This window comes from Malaclemys terrapin, chromosome 2, assembly GCF_027887155.1.
Source record: "Malaclemys terrapin pileata isolate rMalTer1 chromosome 2, rMalTer1.hap1, whole genome shotgun sequence".
NCBI lineage: Eukaryota > Metazoa > Chordata > Testudines > Emydidae > Malaclemys > Malaclemys terrapin.
Window position 1 is genome coordinate 126,809,098 of NC_071506.1, and position 17,744 is coordinate 126,826,841.

General features: G+C 54.4%; 1 protein-coding gene across 1 annotated transcript; it reads right to left on the reverse strand.

The window, feature by feature from the left end:
• Positions 1-12,669: 12,669 nt before the first annotated feature.
• GINS4 (GINS complex subunit 4) lies at positions 12,670-17,481 on the reverse strand. The gene is made up of 7 exons (XM_054018522.1): positions 17,357-17,481; positions 16,833-16,919; positions 15,942-16,055; positions 15,319-15,416; positions 14,464-14,552; positions 13,843-13,933; positions 12,670-13,549 (listed from the first exon to the last, which is right to left on the reverse strand). The coding sequence occupies exons 1-7, from the start codon at positions 17,450-17,452 to the stop codon at positions 13,453-13,455; spliced, it is 672 nt and encodes a 223-aa protein (XP_053874497.1). The 5' UTR covers positions 17,453-17,481; the 3' UTR covers positions 12,670-13,452.
• Between the last annotated feature and the right edge of the window lie 263 nt (positions 17,482-17,744).

Below are 17,744 nucleotides of genomic sequence, written 5' to 3' on the forward strand. Positions count from 1 at the left end.
AATAGTTTCTGAATGTCTTGACTCCACTTCCACTGGCTCTGATGGGCGAGTCCTTGGTATTTAGATAGCCCATGTGGGCAGGGCAGTTCTCACCTCATTGACCAGGGGGAAGGAAAGAAAAGTTCACAGCTTTGCAGGGCTGGGTTAACAGGGCACCAGCCCATGAGTGGCTCTGAAAAAGCTAAAAAAATAGTTTCACAGCATCACAGTTTTCTTTTTAAACGACAACCCTCAGTAATGGCCATGGAAAGAACTAACTCAGAATCCAAAGGCAAGGTAGTGGCTATGGTTTCTCAAGGTCTCTCGGGCTAGTAGAGAGGGATAAAAATGGCTCACTCTGAGCTCCTCTCGCTAGTTCTCCAGTGTCTAAATACAGAGATTTAATCCCAGAGTCTATGGCCTGACCACCGGCTAGAACTGTGTTTGTCCCAGGTTTCCTGCAGTTGCAGAGAAACACACCTGTATCTTGAGCAGATGAAGAGTCCTAGAATGGAAGAATCTGTATTAGACTGCCCAGTAAAAATGATCAATATAGCATCTCTAGAAATAACATTCAGGCCCACCTTTCCTGGTCAGCCCTCACAGGGCTTGCTGGTAGAAAACACCAGCACTTGGATCAGTTCACCCATTCCCTGCGCTGCCTGCTAATCTCTCTCAAGCTGCCTAGCCACTTCCGCTAAGCATGACTGATTTGACCTGCTGACAGCACAGATCTTCATCAGCCACTGACTGACACAACTCATCTATTGAGTTTTTACGTGGTTGCCCATTACCAGGGTATCTGAGAGCCTTCCAATAAGCGTAAACGGAAATCCTGCTCTCTGCCTGGCAGCAGAAGCAAATTTAGAGCTAACTAGGGGTGGGGTGGAGATTCTATTATTAATATGTAAAGTGATAAACCCCACAGCATTGTAAGAGGGAACTTTGAACTAGAGGCCACAAACCAGAGGATCATGCAACAATCCTGCTTGATGTAGACAGACAGCAGATGCTGCAGACATCTCCTTTCTGAGGCTTCCTACCCCCCAGCCCTGGGGGATGCACATAGTCTAGAGGAACAGTAAGAGCAGGTGACATTTGCCTTTGGCTGGCATTTTACTGCAAGTCAAAGGGAGGAGCTGTCATTTCAGGGGCATTATCACCAGTGGACTGCACCTTCCCAGAAGCTACTCACTTGTGTGGCCTCTGATTGGGTCAAGGAGTCGGTAAATCTTCCAAACTGGGACTAGCCTGAGATCCCAGGCAGCCAGAGAGCTCTGTCCCTGTCATAGGGCAGCAGAGGTAGATGAGTCTCAGGAGAGGAAAAAAACCCTTTCTGGTTGTCATTGCACCCCCAGGACAACACAGGGCTGAAAGGCCCCTTGTTGCCCCCCCCCCCCCATCTCTCCTTTGCAGTGACACCTACAAAAAAAACCTGACAACAGGTAGGCAGCTGGTGTGCTGGACTGTTGCTGACACGCAAGGTGGGGAGGTAATATTTTTTATTGGCTCAGTCTCTGTTGGTGAGAGAGAGAGAGAAGCTTACACAGAGCTCTTCAGCTCCATGCAGCTCAAAGGCTTCTCTCTCTTACTAACAGAGGTTGGGCCAATAAAAGATGTTACCTCCCCCACCTTGTCTCTCTAATGTCCTGGGACCGAAATGGCTACAACTGCACTGCTCTTCATGCTGAAGTTTTGTCTCACTGTTACCTTGTGCTCCTCTCTTTTGTTGTATCCCCTTGTTTTTTTATTTATACACCAGATGCAAGCTCTTTGGGAGTGTTACGGGTCTGTAGAGCACCTAGGACAGTGGGGCCCTGGTCCGTGACTAAGGCTCCCTAGGTGCTACAATACAATACAAAATAACAGCCTGGCAGCCACTTCTCTACACTAGACCACTCCAGGTGCTTCTCTACACCAGCACAGTCCTGCCAACTCAGGAGTTTAATCACTAGTCTTACAATACTTGGTGTTTCTTTAAAGCTCCAGCTGCTGGAGTCATGGGAGAATCTCAATGGTGGTGGGGTGGCTGCGATGGTGGGGAAATTTTCCTTGAAGCCTGATTCTCCAGTGCCAGCACCTAGGGCCATCATTTACACCTGTGCAACATTTCACACCCATCTCACTCAGTGAGAATGACAATGCAATGGGCCCAGAGCTGGAGCATCAGGCCATAAGTTAGGGGCTTTGGCAGTGGATCTAGCAAGAAGGCGCCAATCTTCCTGCCTCTGTAGCAGCTTGTAGTCAGGGAAGAAAGTAGGACTCCTTGGTGTAGAGTACAGAGCCTCAGAAGGCGCATACTGCTGGGGTCAGCAGGAAAGAGGCCAGGTGAACACTGGTGGCTTTCGCCAGCACAGTGATGTTGGGCACAAATTGCACCTCCTCATACCCGATGAACAGCTATGCCAGCAACAGGTTACAGCATAGACCTCGCCCGTCAGCCTGCTGCTCTGAGAAAGAAGCAATATGGACACAGCTGCATACACCTTGACTCTTTTATACATGGCTAAAAGCCACCAACAGCCAGCCAGGGGCGCAGGAGCTGGGATGAGCAGTACTGCCCTCTGTGCACCCAGCCCACGTTACACTCCACAAGGCCTCAAGGTGTGGGGAGCAGGGGGGAGCGCAAGGCCCTGTAGTGAGGGTGGGTAGGGTCTATAGGCAGGGGCTAGTCATGCTGCCCTCCATTGCCAGCTGCAGAGGGAGAGAGTCATTGGGACATCGCAGCTGCAGAGAATGGGGCAGCAGCCAGGGAAGAGTTGCTCTGCTGAGTACCTGGAGCTCTGAGCCCTGCCAGCCGCAGCCTCTGCAAACACCTGGGGATTACTCATTAGACATTGCCTCCCAGGGGCTTGCAGAGTTCAGGGCTTTCCTGCAGCTGTGGGTAAACAAAGGAAAAGAGACAGATAAGGGTGGGTCAGGGCCAGTGGGCTAGGGAAGGAGCACACGCTCTGTGCTCCCCAGTGATCACGCAGATCCCCGCACAGGGAGAAAGAGCTTGACAGCGTCCTTGACTGATAACAGGGATCCAGCTACACCTCTCCATGTGCTAGCAGCATGCCCAAGGCTGCTGGTAGAGGGCAGCGCCTGGCCTTTCCAAGCACTGTGCCCTGGCACTGTCCAAACACTTGGGCTGTTCCTCGCAGAGCCTTATTCTCCTTAACAGGCCTATTCTCCATCAGCCCGAGCAGGCTGCTGGCACCGCAGGATCAGGGTGCCCAGCTAGCTATGGGGGATATGGGTCTCCAAGCCCAGGAACTCAGGCCCAGTTTGGCGGTTGTACGTAGGGACTTTAACATTAACAGCAATGCTTCCTCCTCCTGGGACCTTCTGATGCCAACCCCCACAAGGCCTCAGCAGCGGCTGGACGTGGCTGCTCTGCTTCCTGCAGCTAAGGTTGGTGTATGGGTGAGGAGCAAGACACCCCCAGGAGAAGGAGCTGCAGCCCAAAGCCCCAAAGATGCAGCCCTGAGTCACTGCTCCTGGGAGCAGGACAGCAGGCTCCTTCTCAGAAGCCCAGAGGACTCTCTCTCAGACATTTTCCCCACACATCTCAGAGCACAAGGAAATAATTCAGGGCCTACCTCTGAGCAAAAGCGACATGCCCAGGATACCCAGAGGATGATATGGAATGCAGCACTAGGCACATAGGTGTAATGTGCTACGGGGGCTAGGGTGATGGGAAAGGAGGAGCACTGGCTTCCAGCACACCCTGCCCTGCCCACAGGAGCTTACATGCTAGTCAGAGCAATAGCACTCGGGACATCTGGTCTGACTCAAGTGCGGAGCCCGTCCCAGCCAAGAGTTCACACCCTACCCAGAACTCCAGCGGTATGCAGCAGGGGTTGTGGCTGTCAGCAGCTGGGCTTCAGCGAGGGATGGCAGCAGAAAGACACTAGTGCAAGGTGAGACTCCGGGGGCAGGTTTCCCAAGCCATGCCTGTCATTCTGCTCCTGTGACCGGGAAGCGGCTCATGAGAGTAACTCCCTGAAGGTACATGGCCTGTCTAAAAGCGGTGCTGTGTTCGCGCACTAGCTGGAGTACAGTGCTTGCACGTCTGCACACGTAGCTCCCACTCCACACACGTCTGTTACTTTTTGGCAGTGACCAAGCCAATAGCTTGGGTCAGCAAACTTGCTTTCTCCAAATCACCCTTTCACCACATCCCCTGTGGCTGTCACTTCCTGCCCCTTGCTTTAGTGACAGGCAGATCACCCGCATTGGGCATTTCCCCACCCTCCGCCACCCACTTCCTGTGGGGAAGGGATGTGGCTCAAACTGGAGGCTGCGGAAATCAATGCCCTACCAGTGCCCCATCTCACCCTCCTCCAGCTCTGGATTACAAACTCATCACACAGACAAACCAGAGAGCTTGAGCCACCTTGAGTGGCAAGAGCAAGGTTTGAGAGCCCTAGCCTCCTGCATCAGCGTACCTGGGATGCTCATTTCCAGGCCCTGCTTTCTTCTCCAGTGCTCAGCTTAACATAAGAACGGCCCTACTGGCTAGACCAAAGGTCCATCTAGCCCAGTAGCCTGTCTTCTGACAGTGGCCAATGCCAGGTGCCCCAGAGGGAATGAACAGAACAGGCAATCATCAAGTGATCCATCTCCTGTTGCCCGTTCCCAGCTTCTGGCAAACGGGGGGTAGGGACACCATCCCTGCCCATCCTGGCTAATAGCCACTGATGGACCGATCCTCCATGAATTTATCTAGTTATTTTTTGAATCTTGGCATAGTCTTGACCTTCGCAACATCCTCTGGCAAAGAGTTCCACAGACTGACTGTGTGTTGTGTGACAAAATATTTCCTTTTGTTTTAAACCTGCTGCCTATTAATTTCATTGGGTGACCCCTAGTTCTTGTGTTATGAGTAAATAACACTTCCTTATTTACTTTCTCCAAACCAGTCATGAGTTTATAGACCTCAATCATATCGCCCCTTAGTCATCTCTTTTCCAAGCTGAAAAGTCCCAGTCTTATTAATTTCTCCTCATATGGCAGCCATTCCCTACCCCTAAGCATTTTTGTTGCCCTTTTCTGAACCTTTTCCAATTCCAATACATCTTTTTTGAGATGGGGCAACCACGTCTGCACGCAGTATTCAAAGTGTGGGCATACCATAGATTTATATAGAGGCCATATATTTTCTGTCCTATTGTCTATCCCTTTCTTAATGCTTCCCAACATTCTCTTCGCTTTTTTGACTGTTGCTGCACATTGAGCGGATGTTACCGTGCTGTGGCCTGGGATTGGATGGGAAACCAAGGAGGCTCCCTGCTGGCCTCCACTGCAAGGGCAGCAACAGAGCATTGACTAACTCCTCTCCTCTGAAAGCACTTGGCAAACAATTAATGAAAGAAACCGTAACACCTTCTCCCTGTCCAGTGGGGAAACCGCAGAACAGGGTAGTGACTTACCCAAGACCACACACACACTAAGTAAATCAGAGGCAGAGCAGGGCAAAGAGCTGCAGGGCCAGGTATGTAAATGTATTTACACACCTAATGTTACAAACAGGCAGCTGGTGGGATTTCAGAAGTGCCTAAGTGCACGAGGCACCTGCCTCATTCATCTCAGTGGGACTTAGGCAGGGCATGTGCCTAGGTCAGGGGTGGGCAAACGTTTTGGCCCGAGGGCCACATCTGGGAATAGAAATCGTATGGCAGGCCATGAATGCTCACAAAATTGGGGTTGAGGTGCGGGAGGGGGTGAGGGCTCTGGTTGGAGGTGTGGGCTCTGGGCTAGGGCCAGAAATGAGGAGTGAAGGATGCGGGAAGGGGTTCTGGGCTGGCACGGGGGTGTGGGCTCCGGCTAGGGGTGCGGGCTCTGGGGTGGGGCTGGGGATAAGGAGTTTGGGGTGTAGGAGCGTGCTCTGGGCTGGGACTGAGGGGTTCAGAGAGAAATCAGGGCTGGGGCAAGGGTTGGGGTGGGGGAAGGGGTGCAGGCTCTGGGGTGGGGATGAGAGGTCTGGGGTGCAGGAGGATGCTCTAGACTGGGATCGAGGGGTTTGGAGGGCAGGAGGGGGATCAGGGCTGGGGCCAGGGATTGGGGCATGGGAGGAGGCTCAGGGGTGCAGGCTCCAGGTGGTGCTTACCTCAAGCGACTCCCGGAAGCAGCGGCATGTCCCTTCTCCTGCTCCTATGCAGAGGTGCCACCAGGCAGCTCTGCGCACTACCCCGTCCGCAGGCACCACCCCTGCAGCTCCCATTGGCCATAGTTCCTGGCCAATGGGAGCTGTGGGGGCGGTGCTTGGGGCAGGGGCAGCGTGCAGAGCGGAGCGCCCTGGCTGCCCCTTCGCATAGGAGCCAGAGGGGGGCCATGCCACTGCTTCCGGGAGCCAAGTGGAGTGGCCCCTGACCCTGCTCTCTGGCTGGAGCATCAGAGGGGGGACATGCCACTGCTTCCAGAGCCGCATGGAGCGGCCCCCCCAACCCTGCTCCCTGGCTGGAGCACCGGAGCGGAGCAAGCCCCAGAACCCGCTCCCCAATGGGAGCTCGAGGGCCGGATCTGGCCTGAGGGCCATAGTTTGCCCCCCCCCCAGCCTAGTTCTTTTGAAAAAATCCCAGTAGGTGCCTCTCTGCATCTTCAAATCTGGCCCCAGGTGCTGGCTCTTGGCACCCTGCTCCAACTACTCACTCATCATCCTCTGCCTGCAGCCTGGGGCAGTGCTGTCCTGTGGTTATCACAGAGCATTCATGGGGAAGGAGGGAGGGTGTTTCTATGACACAAAGATGGTGCCACAGGTGCTGCATTTCCAAAGGCAGAAAGGGCTGAGGGCAGCGAGCTCCGGAAGTGCCACTGGTGGAAAGATCCAGCTTCTCTCTCCTGCCTGGTACAGCAGGAGTGACTTCCCTCTGCTCTCTTCCCCCGCCCCGCTGAGACTTTGCAGCGCTAAAGCAGCTGTCTGGACAACTACTTGATTAAACACAATAGGGTGAAGGAGAAAGGGGTCCAGTGAAAACGTGCTATAGAGAGAAACTCCAGCAAGTTTCTCCCACAGTATCCATTTCTCCAGTGGAAACAACAGCGATTTGTCCGGGAGCTGAAGAGCCCATGGGAGAATTCTCATAGTTGCCGTCTGTGGGGGCAGGGCATACAGTGGGAACTGTAGCCATCAGCCTTTGGTGCCACTTCTTTAGGATCATGAGGACTAGTAACATACAAAAGCCAGTAGAACACTTCAATCTCCCTGGACATTCTATAACGGATTTAAAAGTAGCCACACTTGAACGAAAAAAACCTTCAAAAACAGACTTCAAAGAGAAACTGCAGAACTAAAATTCATTTGCAAATTTAACGCCATTAATTTGGGCTTGAATAGGGACTGGGAGTGGCTGCTGGCTCACTACAAAAGCAACTTTCATCAGCTATATCCACCCTGATTGAATTGGCCCTGTCAACACTGGTTCTCCATGTGTGCAGTAACTCCCTTCTCTTCACGTGTCAGTGTAATAATGACTGCATCTGTAATGTTCACTCCCTGCATCTGAAGAAGTGGGAAAGCTTATACCCAAATAAATCTGTTAGTCTTTAAGGTGCCACTGGACTCCTCACTTGTTTAGGATTAAAACCAGATTCCTTTTCACCTTTGTGTCTAATGAATCTTCTTTACATAAATGGATTCATTAGGGATGCTCTAAACCACAGCACACGCAGAGCTGCTCTCACCCCGCGTTGTACTGCACACATGCCATCCCTATGCCTCCTGCTGCACAGGGGAGCTGAGCTGCTCCCTCACCTCCCAGAGAGCACGTGCAGGGGAGGCCAGGCCCTTTGAGGATTGCAGGCCTGTGCCCTTGGATACACCCAACAGACCCATGGCCATGGCAGAGGGCAGAGAGCCCTGGAAGTTAGTCAGGTGGCTCCCGCTTACACAGAAGAGGCATGTGGAAACCAGCAAGGAAGGAGGAGCTTTTCTTCTCTATCCAACAGGGATAAAGGAATTAACTGCCTGACCCAACGGTCCTTCCAACCCCGTATCCCAACTCCAGCAATGGTCAGACCAGCTGTTCCAGAGGAAGACACAAAAATCCTGCCGTGGGTTGGGGTGGCATAACATCTTCCTAGGAGAATTTCTTCCTAGCCCCGGCAGGTAGCTTGTGTGTCCTGAAGCATGTGGCTTTAGATTCCTTCCACAACATGTTCGCTGTCGCTATTCTTATTTTTCACCTTATTAGAATCCTACTAAGCTCTTTGCTTCAGCAACACCTTGTGGCAGGGAGTCTCACAGGTCACACAGCAGGTAAAGCAGTATTTCCTTTTACTGGCTTTAAATTAGTTGCCTTTTAATTTCATTGGGCGATCCTTTGCTTTTGAGTTAGATCTCCAGAGAGCATGAGAAAGGGCATATACAGTAGGAAAACTTCCCCAGCCTTCACTATATGGTTCATCATTTCGTACACATTCATCATGCCATCCCCTATTATCTCCTTGCTGACTTAAGCAGTCCCAGGCCTTTTCTGAAGTGTTCCCAGGTTACTAAGTGTTTGCGTTGCCCTTCTCTCAACTCTTCCCATTACTGCTATACACTTTTTCCTGAGATGGGGAGAGAAGACCGGAAGCAGCATTCAGTTCACGCTCTTGTTTAACTCCTCAGCTTGGAGACTGGGATATGGGTGCAGTTACAGCTGTAATCTGTGCCAAGCTGGAAGGCGCTAGAGGCATTAACAGTGAACAGATGTTTGGTACCTGAAGGAGGCACTAGTTCCCTGCAGCAGATAGCCACAGCCCAGACCGTACTGTTGGCTGGTCTCAGCGGAGAGGCCAGGAACTGCAGGGCCTTGCAGATGAAGCTCTTCTCTCATCTCTAGGGTATGTCTATGCTATTAGAGTTAATACCTGTAGTTGGGCAGCAACTGGTGCAGACAGGGCTCAGGCATTTCCCCACCACGGCAAGAAAGTCTGCTCAGAGCAGGGATAGACACAGCAGTAGAGATCCTTGTGCCCCATCCACACTAGTATTTACATGGTAACTAGCACTGGGGGTACTCAACCAATGCTAGCAACAGCAGCAGCCTCAGTGCAGAGACCCTCAGTGCTAGCTGGCCATTTAATTTTTTCTTCCTAAATGTGGTATTTTGCACTTGTCTTTTTGAATTTAATCTTGTTGATTTGTCAAGGTTGTTTTGAATTTGAACCCTGTCCTCTGAAGTGCCTGCAAGCCCTCCCAGATTGGAGTCATCTGCAAATTTTATAAGCATGCTCTCCACTCCATTATCCAAGTCATTAATGAAAATATTGACTAGTAGCAGACCAGGACTGACTCCTGCAGGACCCTACTAGATACCCCTCCCAGTTTGACAGCCAATCATTGATAACTACTCTTTGAGCATGATCTTTCAACCAGTTGTGCATCCGCCTTACAGTAATTTCATATAGACTGAATTTCCCTAGTTTGCTTATGAGAATGCCATGTGGAACTGTGTCAAAATCAAGTTATATCACCTCTGCTGCTCCCCCAAATCCACTAGATCAGTAACCCCATCAAAGAAGGAAATGAGGTTGGTTTGACATGATTTGTTCTTGACAAATCCATGCTGGCTATTCCTTATAACGCTATTATCCTCCAGATGCTGTGTAAACTCCTGGTAGAGATAGGAAGGAGTGGGGAAAGGGGAGGGCTGGAGAAAGGAGAACCAGGAAAGGGGATTTGGTCTCATTCCCTGGCAGGACTCTACTGCAAAGTTGTTCTGGGAAAGCCACTCCCTGTCCAGAGCACCAGTCACTGCAGGCAGAAAGCCCAGTTAACAGGAAGGCCACAGGGACTCCCTGGAGCCACTTAGAAATTCCTCCCAAAGCCCTCCTGACCTGCACTCACCAGCTGATCAGGCGAGGCCCTCTCTGTGCACATACAAAGGGTGGCAGGGAGTGGGGAGATAATGTATTTGCATTAGAGTTCATTGGCTGAACCCACTGGAGTGGCCTTGGGGGTTTGGAGATTAGCTGTGCACCTCCCTCTCCTCTCCCTGAAGCAAATCAGTACAGACAGAAGCTAAGAGAAGGTCCCTGACCTCCACACTGGGCACTACCAGAAGCCAGGGCCGGCTTTAGCAAGAGCGGGGCCCGATTCCTGGGGGGGGGGGGGGCTTGCTGCAAGCCCCGCCCCCAGGACCCGAGCCACGCCGCGCCGCCGGGGGGGACCGGGGGGCCCCAAGCCGAGCCGCGCCGCCGGGGGGGCCGACCCGAGCCGCAGGGGGGCCGGGGGGGGGCCCCCGAGCCGAGCCGCCGCGCCGCGCTGCGGGGGGGCCCCCGAGCCCAGCCGCGCCGCGCCGGGGCCCCCGAGCCCAGCCGCGCCGCGCCGGGGCCCCCGAGCCCAGCCGCGCCGCGCCGCGGGGGGGCCGGGGGGGGCCCTGAGCCCAGCCGAGCCGCGCCGCAGGGGGCCCCGAGCCGAGCCGCAGGGGGGCCGGGGGGGGACCCGAGCCCAGCCACGCCGCGCCGCAGGGGGGCCGGGGGGGGGGGACCCGAGCCGCGCGGGGGATGGGGGGGCCCGAGACGCGGGGACCGGGCCGGAGCCGGGCCACGGGAGCCGTGCTGGGGCCTGCAGGAACGGGCCGCGCCTCCCGCCCCCACCCCAGCTTACCTCGTGCTGCCGGCCGGCCCGCCCCTGCTGCTTAGTCTCAGACTTCCCGCGAATCTCTGATTCGCGGGAAGCAGGGGAGGGGGCGGGGCGTGCAGGGCAGGGGAGGAGGGGGAAGTGGGCGGGGTGAACAGCTGCAGCGCGGGGCCCTCTTGGCGCGGGGCCCAATTCAGCCGAATCGGCTGAATCGGCCTAAAGCCGGCCCTGCCAGAAGCAATGGCTCCAAAGCAAAGTCATACTTCAAGAGGTAAAATGCCAGCCACCAAATCCTCTGCACAACTGTATTTGCTCTGGCAGTGCAACAGCACAGGGAGACAAAGCCTGGGGCAGCTATTCCATAATCACCACCTGGGCCAGGCTCTCAGACAAAACTGAAACCTGCAGACGTCACTGAGGTTCTGGCACAAACAAACACTCACTGCACACCAATGCCATTGGGACCACACCTCCTGTCTGCATAGCTAGCGTCTTCGCTGCAGCGTCTGACCTGTAGAGAAGCCTGTAGCCACAGGAATCACTACCCTGTAATTAAAAAACTGAGGAGTCCTTGTGGCACCTTACAGATTAACAAATTTATTTGGGCAGAAGCTTTTGTGGGCTAGAACCCACTTCATCAGATGTATGAAGTAAAAGATACAGGAGCAGGTATAAATACGTGAAAGGATGTGGGTTGCTTTACCAAGTGTTAAGTCAGTCTAACGAGATAAATCAATTAACAGCAGGATACCAAGGGAGGAGAAATAACTTTTGAAGTGGCCCGAGAGTGGCCCATTACAGACAGTTGACAAGAAGGTGTGAGTAACAGTAGGGAGAAATTAGTATTAGGGAAATAAATTTAGGTTTTGTAATGACCCAACCACTCCCAGCCTTTTTCAGGCCTAATCTGATGGTATCTAGTTTGCAAATGAATTCCAGTTCTGCAGCTTCACGTTGGAGTAATTGTGGCCACTCCACACTGGCCTTGGCTACACTAGCGATGTACAGCGCTGCAACTTGCTGTGCTCAGGGGTGTGAAAAAACACACCCCTGAGCACAGCGAGTACAGCGCCAGTGTAATCAGAGCCTGCAGCGCTGCACCCAATTCCCCTCGGAGAGGTGGAGTACATACAGCGCTGAGAGAGTTCTCTCGCAGTGCTGGCGGCGCGACTACACTCACGCTTCACAGCGCTGCCTTAGCAAGTCCCGAGTGTAGCCAAGGCCTCAGTGAGCTGTGTATGCTGCTTTAGCAGATACCCTGCCTGTCCCCACAGGAGCCACCTTCCCAGGGTGCTGTCTGCTCTGCAGGGAGCAATCTCCAGTCCCACACTCAGGCCATTCAGCACCCCATTCACCTAATGAGGTACTAATGTCAAAGCTTCCTTTCCCCATTAATACCATCAAGCTGGCAATCAAGGAAACAAGCAGCAGCCCTTTCACACTGTGCTGAGGTAACCTGGTATTTAGCACATTCTGAACATTAAGCTATTGTTCCTCCCCTTTCAGCCCCCACACAGAAGGGTCTGCCCAGCACTCTCTCCACTCCTAGCTTCCGGTCACCCCCACCTCTACTATTTGCAATGGAGAATCTATGTACTGTGCTTTTTGGCTGAATGGATCACCTCATAGACTCAGAATATCAGGGTTGGAAGGCACCTCAGGAGGTCATCTAGTCCAACCCCCTGCTCAAAGCAGGAGCGATCCCCAACTAAATCATCCCAGCCAGGGCTTTGTCAAGCCAGGCCTTAAAAACCTCTAAGGAAGGAGATTCCACCACCTCTCTACACCTGGCAAAGGGCAGTGCTAAAGTGGAGATGGGCAGGTCACAAGGGGTCACAGACCTGGTAACCAACTTTCCATCAAGCCAGGATGCCAGTCTTACTAAGGTGCCGCTCCCAGAGTTTGACACAGACCACCCGCTTTTGTCAGACCATGGTAAGCACTGGTGCCCTTGTGCTTTACACCCAAGAGGAGGTACTTGTATAGACCTGGAGTCTGGAATGCTCATCGGGGAAAGGCCGAGCGACCCATGCCCAGGCCATGCTGGACGCAGTCTGGAACACAGGCTGCCGGCTCTCAGGAAGAGCCACCGATTGTTTAATGGGTGCCACGAATACATCAAAGTGAATCAAAATTGCTGTCAGGGATGCAGACGCCACCTCCTCCTCATAGAGAGCTAGAGCCAGAGATACGCCGCAGGTTTATTTGTGCTCTCTCATGCCAATCATTCTACTTGCCATCCCTGGCCTGTAAGAGCTCCACAGCTCCTGCAGGTTCCAAACATGACCAGCCCCACCCCAGGCCATTCCGCGCTAGTACCTGCTGCAAACCCACACAAGCACTCATCCATTGTCTAATCCGCTCCCCACACAACATTTAAGCATCTCTCCTAACTTAGCTGTACAGGAGCCTTTGACAGTGGGTGGCGGTGCCCTTTTAGGCACACATGGAGATTTTGCAGTTGTCTTTATAACATACCTCGCTCACACTGGCACATTCTCCTCCAAAAGTCACTAACTCATTCCAGGGGCTTCTTGCCAGCTGGCTGCAATACCCAGAGCATAAGCATGGCAATGGTGCCACCTGCTGTCTCCACAACAGAGCAGCAGCTTTGTAGAGGCTGCAGCTGGGTGGAAGATCTGGCTCAGCTTTCTTTCGGCGGTAGTGTCCCCATTCCCCAGACTGGGGCACTTGCTGATGGCACCTTTCTCCAACTGTTTGTCTTCCTGTCCTCAGGCTACAGAAAAACTGAGCTGCTGGGTCCCCGGGCTGGAGGCAGGATGGGTATTTACAACTGTCCACAACTGTTATGCGTCCATGCGCTGACTGGCACAGCGATGCTCTCAGGTGGCCCTGTGCACAGCACTCGCGCCCCCAGACTGCAGGGCCTCCTGCCTGGCCCCTTTCAGTCTTGTGGTGTCTTAAATTAGCTGAACTGCTCCCGAGGCCACCAGGGGAGCAATGGTTTTGTATCTGATCAGATGCTGTGAGCCCTCCTCCAGGTCAATCACATATTCACTGAAGGAGAAAGAGAGACAGGTTCAGATGGAAGGGCAGTAGCAAGCTTAGGCCGAGAGGAGAGAGGTGCTGCATTCTCCTGGGGCTCCTGCTTGCTTTTCAGAGTTGCAGTGGCAACGTGACCAGATTAGGCAAGGAGGAGTGCTGCTCCATCCAGCCCACCCACCCACCGCTGGACAGGCAACTCACAGAGACACCCCCTGCACCCTGCGGGAAGCTGAGCAGAGTACAGTCAGGATAGCATTTCTAAGGCATGCACGTATCAGTGCACAGAAAAGCAATAGGCCACTTACCTCTGCTCATCGGTCTCTGGCTCCACCAATATGTTTTCCTGCCTCTCCTGCACCCTCAGGAATACAAAGGAGTCCAGGTTGGGTTTGGGAACTGCAAGGAAAGTGACACACTCAGAGCCCTGACCCCTGGCTCAAGTGATTGAGCACAGGGCACTTTGTGCTGCACAAGCCACTCCCGTGAACAGTCCCTGCTCCTCTCCAGGACTTTCACGAGGAGCTGGGATGCTCATGAGGACACAGTGCAATGCTGGTCAATAGCACCAGCAATGGGGGCATCACAGGCGACTGGCCAACCCCGAATGCACCAGCCAACACATACTTGAGACTGCAGCAAAGTCAGAACACAGAGACCAGTGTGACTAGCCTGGTGACTCCCTTGTCTCTCCCCAGAGAGCGATTCTAGGAGAGGGCCATGTGAACATATCCAGACCACCTAAAGGGCCAGCAGCGTGGAGAGGGCCGTGCTCGGACACCTGCTTCTTCCAAGCACTCGCCGGAGCTCTAGCGCTTACACTGCTTGCTCTCTGGGACTTCAGGTGACTCCAGGGCTCATCCAGGATGTGTCCCCAGGGAGCCTCTGCTAGAATTCTATTGCCTGTGCTGCAGCCGGGCTTCCCTTACCCAGTCTCAGGAGATCCACTTTCTGCAGATTGGGAGGCATGTGTTTCAGGGCCACATTTTTCAAGTAGGTTTCTGTGTTCGCCATGTACCTGAAACAAACAGCCCTTATCGTCAGTCAGATCACGGCAAAAGCTGCTGGGCCAGAACTGACTCTAGGTGCCAGCAAGACATGTTGAACCCACGAGCACGACGGGAACACAGCAGCAGCGGCTTGGTCTGGAGGAGCAGAAGCTGAAATTAAGGCTTCTCTGCTCCAGCAGAACAGCGCACACAAATCCTTCAGTGCCCAAGGGCACAGCCTATCTCCATGGGAAGGTGACACAAAAGGCAGTCAGGGCTCTTCCCACAGACAGGACTCGGGCAGCAGAGGGAACTTTTCTGGCATAGTTTAGTGGGTGGCTGAAGTGAGACCTCCTGGGCCAATGGCCTGCCACAAACTGCCAGCAGAGAGCCGCATGGAAACGGGTGAGGAAGTTGTGCAGCAGGAAGAGGCTCCTGTCATGAATCTGAAATGCACATGGAAGGAGGCAAGCGGCCAGACACCAAGACTGATAGAGGCTGAGCAGGGATCTTTTTTCAACCCCTTCCCAGACTGTCAGGAACACTCAGGGCCAAGCCTCTAGCTTCACTGCAGGCCCAACAGAGAGCGAGGGACTTGTTAGCTGGTCACTAGGGGACAACCTTTTCCAACCAAGCTGCCACGGCCAAGTTTGCCAAGGGAGGATCTATACATGTGAAGCATAGGCTCAAAGGGAGAGCCGGAGTGCATACAACCCCAGTTCTCCAGGCCTGGATCTAGCCTGCAGAGTAGACCTGGTTCACCCTGCTGCCCAGCCTGCTTCCACACCTACTCACTCTTTAGCAAAGGCAAACTCCTCTGGAGAGAGGACGGAAGGCTCTCCTTCCGCTCGGGACTTCTCCTTCTCCAGTATATGGGGGAAAAACTTCTCGATCTGCCAGGGGAAGAAAAACCCCAAAGAAGTGTCAGCGGGGATCGAAACAGAGAGCTCTGTCATAGGCAGCTCCCAGCATTCTCCCTCTCCGAATTCAGACTTCTATAGCCGGAGGGAATCTGTCACTGCAGATTGGTGAGGTGCAGAGGTGGCGCATCTGCTCTGGGATTAGTTCCTGACCCGCGCAGGGCTGTCTGCACCTGAGAGGCGGGATGGCAACGGAGTTTCCGGGAGGAAGATTGCACTTTGCTGACCCTCCATAGGGTAATAAACATGCTCACCGCAGCACTGATACCCCTCCCCCGCCCCCAAGTCACTGTGATACCCAGAACAAGATGCTGCGCTTGACACCAATGAGGACTGGATTCCCCAGGTGAACCTTGGTTACTCTAACCAAACATGTCAAGGGACCGTAACTCAGAGCCCTGGGCCAAAGCAATATGCTTTTGGTGTGGCCAGAACGCTGTGCCTCCAGCCACTCTCCTGAGAGTCACGTTCCCATGGCACAGCACAGCAGAGTGTTACCTTCACAAGCCTGCAGCGCAAGTAGCTGCTGAGGACATAGCGGATCCTCTCAATCTCCATGCGGTGGATGCTGACCTTCAGGTCTCCGTGCTTGGCTCGTTTCAGATTTGACTCCTGCAGAAGGGGCACATAGGGGGAATATCAGACTGTTCAAACACTCAACAGCTAAAGACACAGAGGCCAATGACCACAGACAGAGCCCCAGGAAAGAGGCAGATTACAGCTGCCTCTTGCAGACAGAGCACCTGTACCAGGAACGCAGGTTACCACTCCTCCCTGCGACGTGGGAACCAACATGTGGGACAGCTCCTTGGAGAAGGGAATCCAAGAATCAGGTGCCAGATTTTGCAGCATATATGATTTGGGCAGGTAATGGTCAAGACTGCAGATGGTTGATTCTGTCATCCAGGCAACTGCGAGGCTGTCTGGCGCAGGAGATTTACACCACCTCTGTAGCAAACAACTGCATAAAGAACCAGGAACTGGCTAGCAGCACTGTCCCCATCACCAGCCCACACTGGCGAACAAGCTGCAGGCCAGGATGAACAGCAATTATGCTGAAGGCCCTATGGAATAGCAGACGGGCAACAACAGCAGCTTTTGCCAATATTAAACTCTGTGACTACCAGCAACATGGCAGGAGCACGGGGGCTCTTGCTGCTCTCGGCACATAAGCATGAGCCATCACTGCTTGGGCAGAGCATGCAAGTTAATCACAAAGATGCTCAGAACTAAATCCACCCCCTGTGGGGGACACTGGAGAGGAGGATGGATAGGAGCACTGGCTGGAGCTTAGGCACGGGACCCCAGGGCATGGAGTTTAGCAATGACAAGATGAACCTGCCCAGCCATTCCCAAACCCTGACCCCACCAGTGTCCCCAAACACGCACCATGTGGTCCAACTGCTCCATGACACATTCCACGATTTCAGACTTGCTCTCCAACAGCTCTGGGGCAAACTTCTCATTCAGCCAGGCCTGACAGCATAGTAGGACAATGAGCCATAAACCGGCCTAACACCGAGCCCCCCGCTCTGACCCGCCAGGGGCCGCTCCCCTCCTAGAATCAAACCCAGGAGTCCTGGCTCCCATCCCCCGCTGCCCTGACCCACCAGCCCCCACTACCCGCCCAGAACTGGGGAGAGAACCCAGGAGTCCTGGTTCCCAGCCCCCCATGCTCTGACCCACCAGCCCCCACTACCCGCCCAGAACTGGGGAGAGAACCCAGGAGTCCTGGTTCCCAGCCCCCCATGCTCTGACCCACCAGCCCCCACTACCCGCCCAGAACTGGGGAGAGAACCCAGGAGTCCTGACTCCCAGCCCCCCCGTGCAGTAACCACCAGCCCCTCCCAGAGCCGGTGAGAGAACCCAGGAGTCCGGGCTACCCGGGGACCCAGGCGTCCGGCCCCGCCCACCTGCTCCAGGCTGCGGATAAGCTGGGCGGGGGTCAGCACCAGCTCCTCGCTGCTCCCGTCCGAGTCCAGCTCGCGCAGTTCCGGCCCCTCCGCCATCCCGGCCCGGATCTCCCGCCAACCGCGAGCGCGCGGTGACGTCAGCGCGCTCTTCCCAGCTGCCGGCGCTTGGCCTCCCTCTCCCCCGCGGCGGCTTAAAGGGGCCGCGACGCCCGGCCAGAGCCCACGGGGCCCCGAGCCTCGCGCCCCCCCCCCCCCCCGCCCCCGGATCCACGCGCAGCGCAGCGCGGGGCAGCCCTTCCCTTCCCTTCGGACGGGCGGACAGACGGATCCAGGGACCGGCCCAGGCAGGGATGGTCAGTGCCTCAGACACTGGGATGGGTGGCTCCCT